This window comes from Culex quinquefasciatus, chromosome 1 (genome assembly GCF_015732765.1).
Source record: "Culex quinquefasciatus strain JHB chromosome 1, VPISU_Cqui_1.0_pri_paternal, whole genome shotgun sequence".
In the NCBI taxonomy this organism is placed as follows: domain Eukaryota; kingdom Metazoa; phylum Arthropoda; class Insecta; order Diptera; family Culicidae; genus Culex; species Culex quinquefasciatus.
In genome coordinates this window covers 45,562,524-45,581,394 of record NC_051861.1, presented here as the reverse complement: position 1 = coordinate 45,581,394, position 18,871 = coordinate 45,562,524, and the positions used below count along the sequence as shown (strand labels likewise).

General features: G+C 38.6%; 1 protein-coding gene across 1 annotated transcript in view; it reads left to right on the top strand.

Moving 5' to 3' along the window:
* The first annotated feature begins 4,111 nt into the window (after positions 1–4,111).
* The window catches only part of LOC6041357 (calcium-activated chloride channel regulator 1), a 105,354-nt gene continuing 90,594 nt past the window's right edge, over positions 4,112–18,871 (top strand). The window contains exon 1 of the mRNA XM_001850579.2: positions 4,112–5,418. Coding sequence (XP_001850631.2) covers positions 5,224–5,418 — 195 coding nt within the window. The 5' untranslated portion in view covers positions 4,112–5,223. The remainder of the gene's footprint in view (positions 5,419–18,871) is intronic.

Genomic DNA, 18,871 nt, shown 5'->3' with positions numbered 1-18,871 from the left:
ATCTGTTCTAAAATGGACAAATTGATTATCTAACTTATTTTGTTTTTGCTTAATTTAAACATTATACTTATTTATTTCATATTTTAGCAGCCCTGATTTATGGCCTTTCAAAAAAGAAAGTATGGAAATAAAAGAAGCTGCTTTTGCTCAGGGGACTTCAAGTATCTTTGGAATCGAATTAGATTTTGAATAAAAGTGAATTGGATATTTCTGAGCTTTTTCCATAAAATTAGATTTAAGGGGTCTTCTGAACCGATATCTACACTTTAAAAACTTTAAGAAATGTGAGTTTTTAATAAGTTAAGCTCATTTCTTCAAATTTTTAATTGTTCATTTTCATCACTAAAATGCCGATAACATCCTTTAGATTTAAACACCCATCTTTTTGTTGCATTTTTCAAGCTCTTCTGGGTGCTTTTTGAATTGTAAAATTCTATTGAGTTTTGTCTTGGTAACAAACATTTTGAAATGTTAGCCTCTAAGCTATGTGTCCCGATTTTCCCCACTTCTTATCGACGTAGAGTACTCTTATGTTAACAAGCTAGTTATATATGTCCAAACAATTTCTGAAAATGTCAGGTGGATTGGTGGAGTCCAAACGACGTCCCAAACATCACAATTCTTTAAAAAATAGTAATGTTTTCCCCAAGATTTTTTGAAAAAAATGAAGCTTTTGAAATATATACGTGTTGGCCTTATTTTCATTGATATGTAAAAAGTTCTCATAATTTAAGATTGATTTTTTTTAAATAATATTTATTATCCAGTTAATCGCTTTCTCAACCAAAGTCGATTAAAGTATTGAATAATATTTTATTTTTTATTTTATTGGATTTTTAAAACATTGTAGATGTTGTTTTTATTTATTGCTGTACATAATTTAAAAAAAAAAGCAGAGCAGCAGAGTAAAAAAACGTTTGCCATTCAATATGCACATTAACATCCACCCTAATAAATCAAACCAACTTCTCCACTGTTGCTGCTGCTGCTCGATTGAAAACATATGCACTTTTTCACGCACTTGTGCACTTTTTTTTCAGACGAAATCGAGCGCGGGCACAGCAGAGAAGCGAGGCAAAGCGACCTTTTTGTTCTTGCTTACAGCGTGAATTTTGATATCGAGTGCCTCGCTGTTTTCCTTCACCTGCTACTCGGCCCCTCACTCACTTTGAGCTTTGAGCTTGAAACTTGCTCGTTTGATAACTCCGACGGCTTGGGTTGGCTGCTGAGTAGCAAAATTGTGAGCAATTTTTTGTTCGCGCTCTCCCTCTCTCTCTGTCTCGAATAAGCAGAAAACAACGAGGACAATGACGTGTTTTCAGTTTTTGTGTGTTGTTTTTCATGGAAATTTGTCGTCTGCGCTGACGGCGGAAAACATGGTTATCATTTGGCTGTTAGTCTGCTGGTGGATTATTAATTTGTGGCAATCGGTTTTATTGCCATTGTGTCAGACATCGGGTATCATATCTATTGATTTAAAAAAAAAATTGATTTTTGTTATGCTTTCAAACAAAATAAGGCAAAGTCCGACCCCTCCTCGACTTTGTCCTAAAGGGTAATTTTGGTCCCTGATCACGAACCCAAATCCGGAGGGGCGATAAGACTCCATTCATTTTTTAACACTCAAACGCTCGGGTGAACCCCTAACTTTTATCTTAAAAATCTTATAACTTATGGTAGAATAATTGACCAAATTGGATGCTTTGCAATATATCCTGAAAAAGGGCCAAACATTGAATATTACGCCCATTTAAAATGCTAGTCGTGATTTAAACAAATTCAAAATACTTTTTTCGAAATGATAGGAAAATTTCACGAATTATTCATGTATTAAAATTGACAATCGGACCATTATTTGCTGAGATATGGTCATTAGAAAATGGTGGGTTGTTTTGGTGAGATTAGAAAACTTCAATTTTCGTGTTTCTTTTTCTTAAAGCGGCTCTATCTCAGCAACCCGAGGTCCAATCTTCAATGTCTCTTAGACAATTTTATAGCAAATTTTCTAAACTTCTAAAAAAATATTTTCAGAAATGGTCACTTATGGTCACTATTTTTTTAATCTAATCTAATCTAATCTAATCAGACCCTAGCGCAGCCAATCTTTCGAAGGGATCCTGGAGAGTGCCTTAGGTTAGATGACGCCTAGCACTCTTCTTGTCATTTATTAACATTTGCAGTGCGCCATTGCATTGAAATGCATTGAGACATCACAAGCGTTAAAGCGGCCAGGCCTACTGCGTAAAGCCGTATCGCAGAGATGACTCGTAATTGGGTTGAGTTTGAGCACTGAGTGTTCGAACAACAACACAATTCTGAATCGACAGGGAGGAAGAAGCGTGGGGACACACCACCATACGCTCCGAGATTTGGTTGTATTCGTTGGGAGCACCATGCTAAGAAGGTTTGGTACTCCGGGACCCTCTGGGATGGGACATTGTATTTCCACGAATGCCCTGGACACTATTTGCCGTGGTTATAGCGCCACAACCCGAATGTCAAACTTGTTTTTGCATGAAACTTCGATTTTTTACAAAAATAACTATTTTTTTAAAAATTCATAACTAGGCGGCAGATTTTTTGACCATGTTTCTCTATGGCTCAAAAGTTGTGGATTGTTGTCCCCTAAAACATATAAAAAAATCTCGAAAATCAAAAAATACGCATTTTGGGAAATTGAGTTTTAGTGAAAAAAAAGTTGATAAAAACATCTGCAATTTTTTTTTCGTGTACCTATTTTTTTCTCAAAAGTCCTCAACCATACCCACAACTTTGCCCAAGACACCGAATTGATCAGAAAATTCACTCAAAAGTTACAGCTGTTTGAATATTTACATACCATTTTTGTATGGACAGCAGCCAAAACTGTATTGTATGGATGAACCAATCATACAAAATAGTTTATTTGGTCATAGGGAAGGCCCCCACAAAGTTTGAGCCAAATCAAAAAATACAAATAAAATCCATTTCCGGTTTTGGTAGAGAATTGCTCCCATATAAACTTCAACGATAGAAAGCGACCCTTAACCCTCTACTGATTTGGCTCAAAATTGGACAGATACTTATTTTGCCCAAGGAATCGAGTCAAAGGGTATCCCAGATGTCGATTTTTTGATTGTCACCCTAATGGAGAGTTTTACGGACCAATAATTCGGTTTTAAGGGAGCATTCCACAGTGTATCAGCAAATTAAAAAAAAAGAAGAATTGCTCAGCATTGAAAAGGCATCAGTGATTTCTCGCTAAGTATGATATTCAAAATCCCATTTACATCTCTCGTGTGAAAACGCGCGTCTTTCTTTCCCAAAACATCTCACCCCCGTTAAAAACCATCGCGCTTAATCTATTCCAATCGCGTTCGTTCTAACTCGCAATAAAGATCTGATTTTGGTAAAAACGAACTTTTGCGCGATAAAATAAACTATCTCAGTTAATGCGCCATTGATTCCATTGAACAGATGTAGTTGGTAGCTGGTATTCTCATTCCCATCGTAAAGACGCGACGAGTTAAACGATTTAACCTGTTGTGTAGAGTCGAATTAAGAGCGATATAGCGATTGTCACCGAATTGCACAGTTTGATCACGTCCGATGCAAGTCACGCAAAACTCATAGTCATTGAGAAGCTCGGCGTCAATTTGATGGGTCAGCAGATTCGGTGGCATTCCTAGCTGAAGTTGTCTTCTTCGTTTTGTCACGATCAAATTCATTTCAATGGTCCAACAAGAAGCTACAGTCGATTCATCACAATGCAACATCTTACCGCAGTGCAACATTACCTTGCTACATGTTCATCATTTCATTTTACTCATGAACCATACAGTGAACTTTTCATAGATTTACCGCGTTTACCCGAAGCAAACCCGAACACCGCATGAACCCGCTCCATGCGCCGTTCATTCATGTTCCAATGTTGCACAAACGCGTCGTTCTTCGCCGGTTCTTCGTTTTCACCCACAAGTTCATTCGCGATCGTGCGCACGTTTCCTAAAGCCTCTGTTCTTCTTCAGTGAATGAATGAACATTTGACGGGTGAAGCGGGTGGATCCGCGAAGGGTGGGTTAAATGTTTTTTACTACTCGCCTACTGCGGGCTGCTTCGTTCGGCGCGCGTTTAGTTCGCTGTTGACGTCCGTCGCAAGTGCACGTGTATTGCGCGTTTCGCTGGGGATTTTGCGCTCGTTTGTTTCGCGCGATTCATTCCGCCGCGCGTGCACGTAACGAATTCGCCGGCAAAACAAAAAAAAAAGGCCAGCAGCAGCATTGTAAAATCGGAGAAGAATTGTTTGGGTGGAACAGTGTGCGTTGTGTGTCCACCAGACCGTTACGAGGAAGAATAGAACCGGGTTTGTGGTCCACCGGGGAGTGGATCCGTGGGGGCATCACTGGTGTGAAACGGTTCTAAATGGGGAGCTTTAGTTCGGCTCTGACAGATGAGTGAAGTGCGGAGAGGTTCGTTGCTTCGCTGAAGTTACTGAGGAAATTACTTGTGATAACACTGGGGAAAAACCGGAACGTACCTATAGTGGTAATAACTGATAAGCAAAGTAAAAACATAAACATCCAGCGTGGTTCCACCTGGCCACAGGTGAAACACCGGTTAAAAAAAACGTCGCGAATACGGCGCAAAGTAGAGTGAAACGAAAGTGTCAAGCCACGTTAAAGCCCGCGGGTACGGTACATGAATATAGATCCAATTATTCTGGCCCGGAAGCGCCCACTGGAGCGTGAAGTACGCGGTTCGTAGCGGGCCCTAAAAGTGGCGCGTGTGCGCGAAATTCACTACAAACCAGCGCCGAATGTGTAAAATCATCAATTTTTGGCGGATTATTACGCCGATTAAGCACGGTCGGCCACCGAATAGTGCCCAACTCTACAACAGCGTGTTGTTGTGATTTCCACCATCCAAGTGTTGTTTGTAGCACACCGAAGAGCGAAGAATAACAAATCAAAACAAACCCTCGATGGATTCAACGCAAAAACGGACCCCGTTCGTTCCGTGGTGAGGTTTCGTCAGGTTTCCATGGTGACTTTCTTCAAACAAAACCTGGCCAACTTTGTCGGAGGATTATCGATTTTGCCCACAGTCTGTTACAACGACACAGCGTTTGCTTTGATGAAACCGAAAAGAATCTGACACGAAAGTAGTGCATTGTATGTAGTTTTAGCGTGCGACGTGTAGAGTGACACGAAATTCGTGAGTGTAACAGAATCCACCGGGAAGAACATGACTCGAAGGGGCCACATCTTGCCAGCACTCAGCTGCTGGCTGCTGCTGTTAGTGACAGTTCTAGGCCTGATGCCAGGATCGTCCTCGTCCTCGTCGGTGTACATCGACAAGTCGGCCTACCGGAACGTAGTCATCGAAATACGGGACAATGTGCCCGTGGAGAACTGCCAATCGATCTTGCACAATCTGGAGGTTAGTAAGAACGAGCGAAGCCTAGGTTTTTCTTCTTTGAAACCATAGTGAGGGAGGGCTTTGGGTTGAAATAAATCAAACCTTTGGCGATAATCCCAGTGTGAAACGAAAATGCTCGAAAATTCCTCAGATGTCGAGCGCTCGTTCATGTTGCGTTGGCACGAAAACTCTATTCTTTCCGAATACTGGTCGTACTTGGTGCTGTTTGGCTATCGACTTTATTGTTTGGACTTGGTTTGGACAAAATCTTTTGGGGCCACGGTGCAATTAAAAGGGATTTCCAGTATAAATCATGTTTATGCAATGATTAATATGGTAATTTCAACGCTGGATTTGGATGTAAAGCAAACGAATGCAAATTATACAGTAGTTTAATATGATATTCTTGGCACAGATTGTTCCATAGATTATTCTAATAGCAGTATTTTTATAATATGGCTATTCTTTTAAAATCAAAGATGTCTAAAAGTCATTTGCGTATTTTTTTTTATTTGTTATTTTTGGAAATAAAATCTACCATCTCATTTACAAAACAGCATCCTTCATTAACATTTTGATTAATTTTTTTTATATTTGGTACCATTAAACAAAAAATAATCAAAATTCTAAATCACATTACAGTAGTTAAGAAGTCATTCTTTTGCTCAACAATCAAAAATAAGATAAAATTTTGTTAAGTGCTGATACGATTATTCGAAGTGATTTTTTTACGTCGGATAATCGAGTCTGGACTGTAATTGTATTAAGGTTTTCTAAAGTTAAAGAAATCCTAATTCAAAAAATAAATACATGATATAAGAAAGTCAAAGCATGCCCCAATTTAAAAGAAGTTACAACCGATTTAAATTGTTGTCTTTCAGAAAATTAGGTGTATCAATATTGATTTGTTTCAAAAACATTGCAATTTCATTGTATATATTTTAAATTATTATTTTTTTTGTTCTCAGTTATTTAAGCTCTTTTCAATCTTTAAAACACCGATGATGAAAATAAAAAGAATATGATTATGAAATCTTGATATTTTTGGATGATATTCTGACAAACCTAAACTGTAATAATGTGTTTAGAATATAATAACATTTTTTTTTTAATTTTCACGTCTCAATTTTACGTCAACAACTTACACAATACACGTTCGATTCATGTTCACAATAATTTTTAAACAATTTCTCACGAATTTTCTTAAAATATGATTTTCGTAAAGTCTTTAACAAATCATTGCTGTTTTAATTTAAATCAATCAGGAATGAGAACTGATATTTTCCGAAAACTCAACACTCAGCATTGGTGGGTTCAATTTGAACAAATCTCGTTAGTAAAAAATGTTTGAAATAAATTAATTGAATACTAATCGCTCGAAACAATGATAATATTTTTGCAGTAAAATCTAAGGTTTTTAAATTAATTTCTGTTCCAATTCTTCGTTGCTGCTAGGCAAAAAAAAAACATAGTATGACGTATCAAGCCACAGAGGTGAAATATTTTTGCTAATAAATCTAATCAAATCTTTCTTTAAAAAAAAATAGAAAGCATATGGTTTGCTGAATTCTTCCATAAACTCAACGGAAAATAAGGAATTTTAAAATCGAAATCGAAATTTTGTCAAGATTGAACAGATAGCCCAGGGGTGCCCAACCTTTTGGCCCTGCGGGCCAGATCTGATTTTTCTGAAACAGTGGCGGGCCGAAACTAATATTTAATAAAAGTTGAAGAAAAAACACATTTTTTATGATTGGGTTCTTTAAAGCATAAATAAAAGAACTAGTGTTGTAAATAAGATTCATATAAATCGATTTACTTTAATTTTTTGTTTGTTTAAAATTGTATAGTTATTGTTTTTGAAGATTGGAATTAAATACGTAGATATATTTTTTTATGTAAAAAATCCTTCAAAATGTTCAATTGTTTAATTTCTTCAACCTTACAATATAAAAAAAATCAATGAGACATGATAAAATTTATTCAATCGAAATTGGGATTCGAATATCCTTTACAAAAATAAAACAATGTTTGCATTGTTGTGTCCCTTTATTCAAATATAAAAAAATGATTTTAAATACCCACAAAATTTAAAAAGTGTTAAAAATATATATTAAATCATTTAAAATTTGTTATTCCTTGAAACTCAAAGTTAATGAAAAATATATTTTTGCTTTCTGATTTCTTGACTCATTTCGAGACATTTTTGAATATTTTTTAAATGTTTGCAGCGATCTATTTTCCGTATGAATAATTTGATTTTTTAAGCTTTTTTCAAACTGAAGAGTTGTTCTGGAAAATTACATTAGTTAATGCTTATTTATTTGTTTTGAAAAAAAATAGAAAATAGAAAAAAAACTTCAATTTGATGAAAACACAGTTAAAACTATAGAAATTTTAATTTAGTGTCTTTTTATACATTTTTAGACAACAATCTAAGTTTGTTCATAAATTTAACAATTTTACGAAATGGATAATTTTGTTTTCACTAGTTTCCAGTTTGAAAATATCAACATAAAAATTATAAGAATTTAATTCTAAGAGGAAGAATGTTGTTATAATGTGTTGAAATTTGATCTCAAGCTATTTTTTTTTTTTTTTCAATTCAGACAATCAATTTATTTATTTAATATTTCAAGAACAGTCTAAAGGTCCAGTCATAGATCTATTTTGAAAAGCCGTCGCGGGCCGGATGAAATGGCTTCACGGGCCGGATCCGGCCCGCGGGCCGTACGTTGGGCAGGCCTGAGATAACCTTTCTGGAAAATTTTGATCTTTCTTAAATATTTAAGACCGGCTATATATTCTTTTATATTTTATAAAAAATATGACTTAAGATCGGCCTGATAATCAAAAATATAAATAGAAATTAAATTGACTAGAATCGCCAGTAGTATTTTCTAAATCACATAGATTTCATATTCAAACTTCAATAGATTCGTTTTGTAATAAATTTTAATGTATCATCTAGTCCCATTCAGGATTATAGGATTAAAAAGCAAGTTTCAAAATTCGCATTTTTCAAACATCACCAAGTTTTGGAGACAACCTTCTAGTGACAAATATTCATCTCCAGCAGCTTATGTCGGAGTGGCTCATTTCTAGTGGCTCTTTTCCGCACCGCACCGCGTGTTGACAAGATCAGAAACATCAACTTAATACCTCTCGTGAAGAGGCCCAAGAACCCGGCGAGTTATCTTTCGCCAGCAGTCTTCAGTGTCGGCGTTCTTTCTTTTCGGGACAACATGTTCTTTTTTTCGCCAAAGTGGATACTTCACATCTCCGAAAGGCTTAACCGGTATATCTTCACGACACATCTCCGGGGTTGAAGAAGACGACTTTTTTCTCGTTGCTACTTCTGCTGTTGATGTTCGGGAAGGGGATGAGCTTTCATATTCAAATAGGTAATAAAAGTCGTGACAAAAGTCTTCGTTATAAGCCGCTTTTCAGTCAACTTCTTCCACCCCGGCCAAGTGGGGGTGGAATGCCAACCCGTCCAGCCAGCTGCTGCTGCGCCTGTTTGGCTAAAGTTCAACTGAAGATGGAACGCAAATGAAACGAATAGTTGTTTTGTCGTTTAAATATTTTTTCCTCCTCCCCGTCGTCATCGTCAGGCCAAGCCAGCATGTTTTTGCCTATACCTGATGTTGTACAGCTTTTTTTAAATGCCTCGGTGAATGGCAGCTTTTCAAACTTGGGGGTGGTGGCCAAGTGAAGTGGAGTATTGTGGGGTGGAGGATGCTGTTGTGTGCCACTTTTTTCTGCTGCCTCCGAGCTGTATCATCTAAGTTACCAAGCTTAAAAATTGAAATAGTTTTTTGATTCATCATTCTTTCAAAAGTTTGCAATGCTTATTAAGATATTTTAAGTCATAAATAAAAAAAAATGCTATTTGTTTTGTACATTTTTCGTTTTTCAAATCAGAGTCCCTCATCCCTCCCTGTATTTAAATCAATTTTTTTTAAGAAAATACAAAACAAATCACAATTACTCATCTTCAAAAAAATAAAACTGGAATGTATTCTTTGAAAGAATTTGAAAAATCACAAAACTAAACTCCACGTCAACCCAGCAGAATGCAAAATGTACTAGGAACTCATTTCAAGGGATAGTATAGTCCGTAAACAGAGGATGATTTTGAAAATGAAAAATACGAATTAAATTTAAAATAAAAACAGAAAGGTATGGTATCATACTGAGCTTTTTTAGAGCCGTTTAAGAAGAAGCAGTTTTCAACAAATATGGAAAAGTTTAAAAAGTTATTTTACTACAATTACGAAAAATATTAACAGTATTATTTGATTACTCTCAAAGCATCTTGATTTGCTTAATGAAAATGAGTTCGAATTGGAAAATGGACAAAGTGTTGGATTCTATGGACATTTTTTAACAGTTACCAACTATCAGCATTAGCATTAGCATTAGCATTAGCATTTGGAGGACGCCCCACCACCGGAAGGCTCCACAACGCTTATCCCACTGTTTGGTCTGGTTGTGTTAGACCCTCATCCGGAACAATAATCCAACACGGGAGATACCATGTCTTCATCTTTTGATGAGTGTGTAATACAACCCAGGGCATAAGGGGGTCCAGACCGGGTCCAAGCTATCCTCAAGGACTGGAAGGATCGTTAGTAAACACCTATCTAAAGTGCGCAAGGACCCCTACGTCACCTTAGTGGTATAGATGTTTGTAGGGAGGTTTTGGACTCAATGTTAGTAGGAGAGGTAGAACCCTAGGATACACCTAGAAAGGCGTTGCGGGTTGGTTGTGACAGTATTCCTAATTCCAGTCTAGGCTCACCAAGTCGCCATGGCCTAGTGGATAGCATTTTTGCTTACCAATCCAAAGGACGGGGGTTCGAACCCCGCCTCCAGCGACTTTGATTTTTTCGTTCATATTCAGCATTTCAAGTATTTCTATGTCCTTAACTTTCTCGATGGAAGCAGATGGGAATCGAACCCAGAACCATTCGCTTACAAAGCGAACACCGTAACCATTCAGCCACGGCCGCTCCTTTTTTTAACAGTTACCAACTATCAGCTAACATTAGTTTCTAGGTTAAGATTTTCAAGTGTTATTGAAAAATAAATCCGAATGATCTTCAGACAAGAAGGCATTTCCAGAACAAGAACCAGGTAAATTTTGATTTTATTGAAATAATTCTGCAAAATTGGTATTGGTTGATATTTTTATTAAAAAAAAAAAAACAAATTGTTAAGAAATGTTATTTTATCTACTTGATTTCTAATTTACATAAATTTAATAAAGATTGTATAGCCTCGTGGCGCGGCTAACCAGGCTTCGGCTGCCAATCCCTAAGTTGCTGTGGGGCGTGAGTTCGACAATTTTACAATTCAGCTTTAAATTTGCAATCAAGTTTTATTTCCATTTCAAATTTATTTTCAAACTTGGTACCCTCGGTGTTCAAACAGATCTCTAGCGACATCGGCAGCGGCAGCGGCCAGAGATAACAAGATGCAGAGGCACGAACTTGTTCAAGACAGCCCAAGCAGCAGCAGTGGATGGTGGAGTGGCGCGGCACACAAAAAGCGTTCTGCTGACTGTTTCAGGAAGATAGAAGAAGAATGGGGAAGCTGACTTGACAATTAGAAGACTTTGTGGCCCTGAGCCCGCCGACGCCGCTGCTGCGCCTGGTGGGACAATATTTGGAAATTTGTTTTTGGCGGGTTAGCAAATTATACGATGTTAGTTTTTAGTTAGGAGCTGTGCTCCTAAAACATGATACACAAGTTGCCATTCATTTCGACAGACAGACAGTGACGCCCTTTGTGGGTGGTTTGTTTTACTCAAAATAGCGTAGCAACGAAATGAGAGCAAAATGCTCTCAGCCTGGTTGTTCTGGATAACCCACAAAATGGCCAAGAGCATTTTACTCTCAAATTCTTTGATTTTGTTTTTCTTTTATCTTTGCAATCCAATTCTCTCGCCATTTATATTCTAATGAGCTGATTTTTTGAATGAATGAAGAACAATTATTAAATGTAGTTGTAGCTTCAAAAATAGTAATATTTTCCAATTTTGAACATATTACCACGCACGAAATCTGTCTTCCAGGGATGAGGAGTCCATTAAGGCTTCCACTTGCTCGTCTAATCCACGTCGAAAGCTGCTACAAAGTGCTACCTAAACCGAACTGATGGCACTTTCCCCCTGAGGTTCCTCAATTACCCAAAACAGGCTAAGCCAGTGATTCGCAACGACTGACAACTATCCGTTCCACTCACACACACGGTAGTGCAACTCCCGCGAGACAGGTTCCGTCCTCTATACCGGAACACTATATCAGATGCAGACAATGTGTGTGTGGTGTGGCTCAGAACAGTCTGGTACAGTCACCAAAAGCGCCGTGGCGTTTACTGTGAGGCCATCTCGTTTGAAACCGCTGCCGGCCACCCTGGGTAAAAAGTGCCCAAACGGCCGTAAAAAAGCACCGAATGCATTTATCATCCGGTCGTCTCGTACGGTACGGTTCCTTCCCATCTATAGAACCGCACAGAACCCCAGCGAGTCACGGTCCGTTGGACACCCCGGGGACGGCCGGCGGGTTGGCTGCGATTTTCGGAACTAGAGGGGGGAAAACGCAAATGGACTCGACTCTTGCTGGATGATGACCAACGTGGCGAACAAAAAACTAGATGGCACCACCACCGTCGAGTGGGCTCTTGTCAGCGAGTCCAGCCGGGCAAGACCAACTTTAAATTACACGAAAAATGGGCATGAATTATTGGCAGTGCCCTCCGACCCTAGAGCGGTTCGCGAGTTCTGCAGGTCCGCGCGCGAACTGCCCTGGAACCAAATCTGTTTTAGGGGCCACTAGAAAGGGTGTGAGATTGGGCGTTATTTTGGAAGGTGAAAGCTCTCGACAAATCACTTCATTGAGGTGAGCTTTTGCGGTGACTTAGTTGCGGGTGGCAGTGTTGCCAGACGGTGAGATTTTCAGTTGAGTTTGTAACAATCATGCTTGTAACTTCTTGTAGCAAAGGTGATTTTGATTGTAACATGTGTTCAAGAAAACTGCTTTGAAGATCTTTGCGTAACACTGGCAACACTTCACGCCCCCATCACAAAAGTGCGTCCAGAGAATCGGAGACCGGACTCAGAAAACGAACGATGATTGATTCTGCTGTTTCAGATATAAGTAATTGATTTACAGGCGTGCACGCTCCTAAATGGAAGTGGTCCCCCGAAAAAGCCATTAATAGGTCGCCACGTGACGCGGCCTCCCCCGAAAATCCAGAGCAACAACATCACGCAGCCCATTTTTCGTATAGAGGTGTCTCCTCCCGTATGAGTTCTACGGGGCCGTTGATGAGCTGCCTGGGCAACCTTTCACTTTTTACGGCCGATTCCGATGCCATTGAATGGCCGCCGTTTGCACCGTATGGCTGTGGTCAGCCGCGGTGAGTGCTTTTTAGTTGTGCTGGGCCTAACCTATTTTTCGCGTTTTCCATTCCGGAGCAACACACATCTCCGCCGGGAAGATGATGCTTTCGATCACGCATCACGGGAGGACGGTGCGAAATGCTGTTTTTACATCCGACCGCAAGCGAACGCGTGTACTCGCTGGTTGAAAACAGCTTTAAAGTGGGGCTTCGTTGAGTACGGTTGGGCATGTGTAACACCGGTAACGTATATCTGTCAAAGCCGACTACAAGCAAAACAAAAAAACAAAACAATACAAGCAACTATCATTTACGCCTCATCTACAATCAAGTTGATCAAGTTGATCTAGATAATCTAGATATTATCAGTCGAATATCGACCATCGGTTGCTGCGATCTCTGCCTGGCATCGAAGTAACAAAGCAAACAGGGGCAAAAGTGACAGACGCAACATTCTGCGATTTGCCATTGTCAAATCAGGATTTAGATTTTTCGTGGGTTACGGAACAATGAGTGCACTATTAGCTCTGGATCAAATCTACTCAGGAGTACTGAGTTCTTCTTATTATTTTCAAATTCTTGGTACACTAAAATCACCGTTTACGCGCAAGCGTTACGCTTTTTACTTCGTGGATTTCTCTAGAACGACGCAACATTTTTGAAATTTTGTATACGTCTTGTGCAGATTTACAATAAAACAATTTGTAAATCTGCACAAGACGTAAAGAATGTAAAAACATTACACTGCTTTCGCGAAATCAACTAAATAAAAAGCGTAACGCCTAAACGTAAACGGGGGTTTTAGTCAGGTGTCAGGGTCACGCAAGTGTGATAACTCATTGAGCTTATTGCGCGTATTCCCGAAAAAGACACGCGGCATACCAGCATCGAAACGACGCGCCGCACTTTCGGCAAATGCGCGCTGTCAAATCCCATACTGTGCGTTTTGTTTTTGTTGATCTTCTTCTTCGAATTGCATGGCATTGTTGCCGGGAATGTTTCTTATTGGACCAAAAGTGCAGAAAATCGCTGGCAACAGTGTCTGCGGCACATTCTGAAATGCCGCTCGGCGTATACCTTCGAGAGAAACGGACATTAATTTTGATGTTAGGACCCAAACCAAAAGCAAAATGTAACGCAGGTAACGCACAACTGTCAAAATGACCAGGCCCACAATCTTGCCGTTCACCGCTGCGGTGTTTTGTTGCTCTCGTTGTTTGTGGTTAACAAGCTTTTTGATCTGATATTGACTCCGTTCAAAACGTAACCCGCCTGTTAACGCCTCTTTGTTGTTCCCTCCTCCGGGGAAAAAACACCACGCGTGTACTACCGACCATTTACCGGCCCAAAATTGGCAGCGGAATTGGTTGTTACGTTTATGATCGTGTTCCGAGTGTTCGTGTTAAAGCTCGCGTATGTGTGGCGAGCGAAAGCCCTCTAAAACTTTGCAATTTTCGGCCAGAGATACCACCGCGGGCTCATGACGGTGGTGGGAATCTGGCAGCAGCAGTCTGACACTAAAGTCAATTATGCTACAGATGGCCGCTTCCGACCTGTACATTACTGAAGATTACCCCCACCGACCCCGGTTGGTAGTCTGCGCGCCAAAGTTTCTCTTGGACACAAAATCAAACTTTGCGTTTTTTTTCTGGGTTAATGATCGGCAGAAGCTCAACCGCTGGTGCAATAAACCAAATGTCAGGTTTTGGCCACTGCTCGGAGGGGTGTACTTTTTGGGTGAAGCTAAGCCGCTTTTTGCGTCATTAAATTGGAAGATTCGCGCGAGCTGCTGGCGGTTATTGGTGACCGTGATGGCAACATTATCTTCAATTAGGTAGGCCCCGAAATGGCAGAGATGAGTTCTGCCCGGCAATCGGGGCTGTTGACCTTGTTGCGATGGACGTGAACTTTGTGGGGATATTCGGCAATTTCTTGCAGTTAGGGTCTGTGGATCTATTGCAGTTCATAAAAGGTCGTAGTCAAAATTGACTCAACTCAAATTTCAAATGGTTTCAACTAAAAAATAAGTTTTTTTTCTGATTGAAAACTTTTCAATTTGGACAGAACTCAGTTTACTTAGAGATATTTGTTGATTATTACCATAAAATTTTCATAAAACACATTAAAAACAAAATCGAAAAAAACAGGTTAATGCTTTATTTTTTTTTAACAACAATATGTTTTGTGGGTTTTCAAGTAAATTGAACATGGGCTTACATCAATCAGTAATATTATCAAGTCTATCATACAAATCACTCTAAAAGCATTGGATGAATGATTGATGCAACACGTCTTGACAATTTTGCAACATCAAAGCTTTGATATGGATCTGTACCTTAATTAGATGAGGTTCAAATCCTGTAACCTATAGGATCCTGTAACGCAAAACCTAATACCCCTATGCACTTTCTTACCATCAATAATCTCATCAGATCAAATCTCTCCGTTCACATGACTACCGAGTCCCTTAATCCGTGTGAATTTTGCTCTCCCCTCCTTTGAAACCCCAGGACCATCCAGCATCGCCTGAAACTGATTTTTCACTCCAATCACACACCGGCTTCGACTTCCCCCTGGACCTTGCTCGTTCATCAGGTTTTTCCATCGTCAGTATTGCACTCTCTGGCAGCGAAGAAAATGCAATTATCATTTTATTTGCTATTGATTCCGCGTTTTTTTTTTTTTTTCATTCAAGCCCGCAGATTTCTCTCTCCTTGAGATATTGGTTTTTGTTCGCACCATCAACACGCCACTTGGCCGTTGTCGAAGTTGTGTTGATGCCGATGGTATCACGTACTCAAGTCTGGTCTGCGCCACCTTTTTTCACCTTTCCAAGCCAGGCGCTACCAGTTTCAATTAGTTTTCAATACCCTTCCCGGGCAATGACGACGACGACTAATATACCGCCATCGATAAACGTTGGTGAAGAAAAACTCATCTCGGAAAATAATTTAACTTTCCAGACGCGAGTTGCACGATGGAAAATTTTTGAATTTTTGCTCAAAAAATAATTAACAAATCATCTCAGCGGTAAACTCTGCTAGGTGTGTCTGGCCACTTTGACTTTTTGTCACACTAAAGTTATCTTGACGCCAGTAGCATTTTCTCCTTTTGATACGAGCGATAATGTAACTTAAGGTCAAACAAATTACAACGTGGCCAGCCCCACTATGTAGATTTAACCACTGAGATGATTCGTTCACCACTGATTTTTTCACTGTGCATTTCAGCAACCTTCAAGGAAATGCGATCCGCCAGACCCTCAGCCCAGATGAAAATGCGCTGAAAAAGCACCGATCAACACTGCAAAAGTTTGTTTTACCAAGCAGTGATGGCTCTTTTCTCGATTCGCTACGCTCCGCGCAACAACAAACTTTACTCTTCATTTTTTTTCCAAACGTTCCAAAGTTGATTGATCTGTCTGTTTTATCAAAAGCGCGCGTCTACGCGTGAGTTCGCGGTTTAGCTTGCAATTTAGCCTTAATTACCGCGAGGGGTGCTGCTGCCGGCCAAAACTACTAAAGGTGCGAGAAGAAAAAATATGACGAAATTAAAATAAATCGACCGAAAATTAAAGAGCCCGCGAGCGTTGCAGCGTAGGAAATTACGCGTTCAAGGTTGATCAAAAGAAGATTCACTTTCGATCAATTCGCGCGCGCTCGCTCGGTGATGATGATCATAGCTCTGGAGCGAACCGCAATTGATTCGATTTTTTAAGGTTGGCACAACCCCCATCGAAGAAAGTGAAACTTTTTTTTTTAATTTGAAATTGCAGGGCGATAAGTGTTTTTATTGTGGGAGCGAAAATTATCACTTATTACATTTTTTTCTACCCTCACATGTGTACGTGTGTGTGTGTGAGGTTAAGCGAACCTTTTTGAAACGGTTTATCACCTGTTACGATTACGGTTGGGCCGCATGGAATGCCCCTCGAAATTCAGGTCGTCAGGCAAGCTTTTACGGTGTGGTGCAATCACGGACCTGCTAAATTGTAGTCAGTGCGCGCCCGTTTATCAGTGAAGAAGCGCCTTTCACCACTCATTAGGCGAATGACAGTGCCGCAGCACATGGCGGTTCTCACACCGGCGGCGGCGCAACCAGTCAGGTTGATTGCGAACCCGAAAGGAATGCTATTGAACGGTAATTGGAATTTTAATCGAGAGGAATAATTAACGCCGAAGACGGTGCGGATTATCTGGTGGGTTCGTTTAATTCAAAGTTGCGCGCTTGAGTCATCGAATGAGAAATTTGTCTTTTTTACCGGGTGAAATTGGTTTAAAAATCGTTATCAAAGAAGAGAGGCTTTACACTATTTCATAAGGTTTGTCTCATGATTTTCATTTTCAAAACATGTCTGGGGTAGGTCCCACAATGTCCTTGGACATTTTTTGAAAAAAAAGGTTTTAAAAGAAAGTTGCGTTTAAAAATCTTATTTTGAATTGACTTGTAAATCAGATTGAAAGTGTTCTAATTTTGTTTTTAAATCAAATGTACCATCACGATGGCAACACGATGGTTGAAGTTTGAAAAATCAATGTAAGTTTTTTGTTAACTAAGTTTATTAGCTTTACATCAAAATACGTATTATTTTTTGGTAAAGATATTTAAAAGTCAGAATTTTGCCTAAAATTCTAAAATAATAGTTTTGGTTGCAAGATATCGAGCTATACAGCATTTGAAAATGAATTCGAAGCACGAATCAAAAGTATTCATCTTTTGTATGAAATTTATTCTGCTGAAAATGTCTAAAAACTTGAAGTTTTTGATTGTGCTTCAAAAACTCATAAAATTTATTACCTACAAACTTTATTCTGGTGGAAAATTGCCCAAAGAATCCGAAAATGCATTCCGTTTTCCGATAAGAACTCATTTTCATCAAGAATATTATGACACCTTGTAAAGACTAAAATAATCCTTACTCATCAGCAATTTCTTAATTATAGCTAACAAACTTTTTCAACTTTTCAAAATTTTATGAAAACTGCTTCTTGAAGCACATTTCTGCCACGGTCAGTATGATTCCATACCTGTCTTTACGTATTTAATTTGTACTCTACTCTCTCTCTCTCTCTCTCTACTCTCAAAGCTATCAAAGTAAACCCAGCTATCAATGTCACCCCTATTTATGGTACTGAAAAGTTCATGGTGAAATATTAGTTTATGCAACAAGTTGCAAAAAGTGGAATTTTTCAGCACGGATCGAACATTTATCCAACGAGGCGATGACGAGTGATGAAAAAATCTAGCTTTGCTATGATTTCCATACAATATTTTTGCAATTCCGAAAAACACCCGTTGAATAGAATTTTAAGTTTATTGTCCATGAATTTAGTCCATCAATCGTTTAAATAAAAAAAAATGACAAGTATTACTTTTCAAAACAAGTGCTAAAAAATTCAACTTTTCAACATCCATTTTTGTGCTGTAGAAGTAGAGACTTTTCAGCATTTGTTTTGAAAAGGGTCAATATTCGATTCTGTTATTTTTGGTAGAGAAAAGTAGGCTAATTGGTTGTTCGAGAATGACAGGAAAAATATGTAGTTTCAAGACGGAATTGCGAAAAGTATTTTTCAGTATTTTTATCTGCGAATCACAGGAAAAGTCAAATATTTCAACAGTTTCAAGACAAAATTTAAAGAAAACTGTCAAAAAAAATATTTAAACAAGGATTTTTTTTAAAAACATTTTTGCCAAATTTTGCCTTATTATTTTTGAAAATTGCTCGTTTTTGAATATTGATAATATTTTTTCAAAGAATTATATAAATAAACCTGAAATATTAAAAGAAACAATGTTCGAATTCATTTTTTTTCCATAAACCTTTCAAAAGATGTGTTCAGTTCATGGTTGACGGCATAGAAAAACCCGCAAAATATCATTAACAAGATTTGCAAGGATGAATTTGAAAGATTGGAAAAAACTTACAAAATTATTAAAACAACAGGAAAAAAATATTTTGAAAGGATATAAAACTCTTAAAATAATTCTCACAAAAAAACATTTTTAAAGGACAGCTCATGCTTGAAAAATGAAAAAAAAAACCTAACATAAATGCTACCGAAACCAA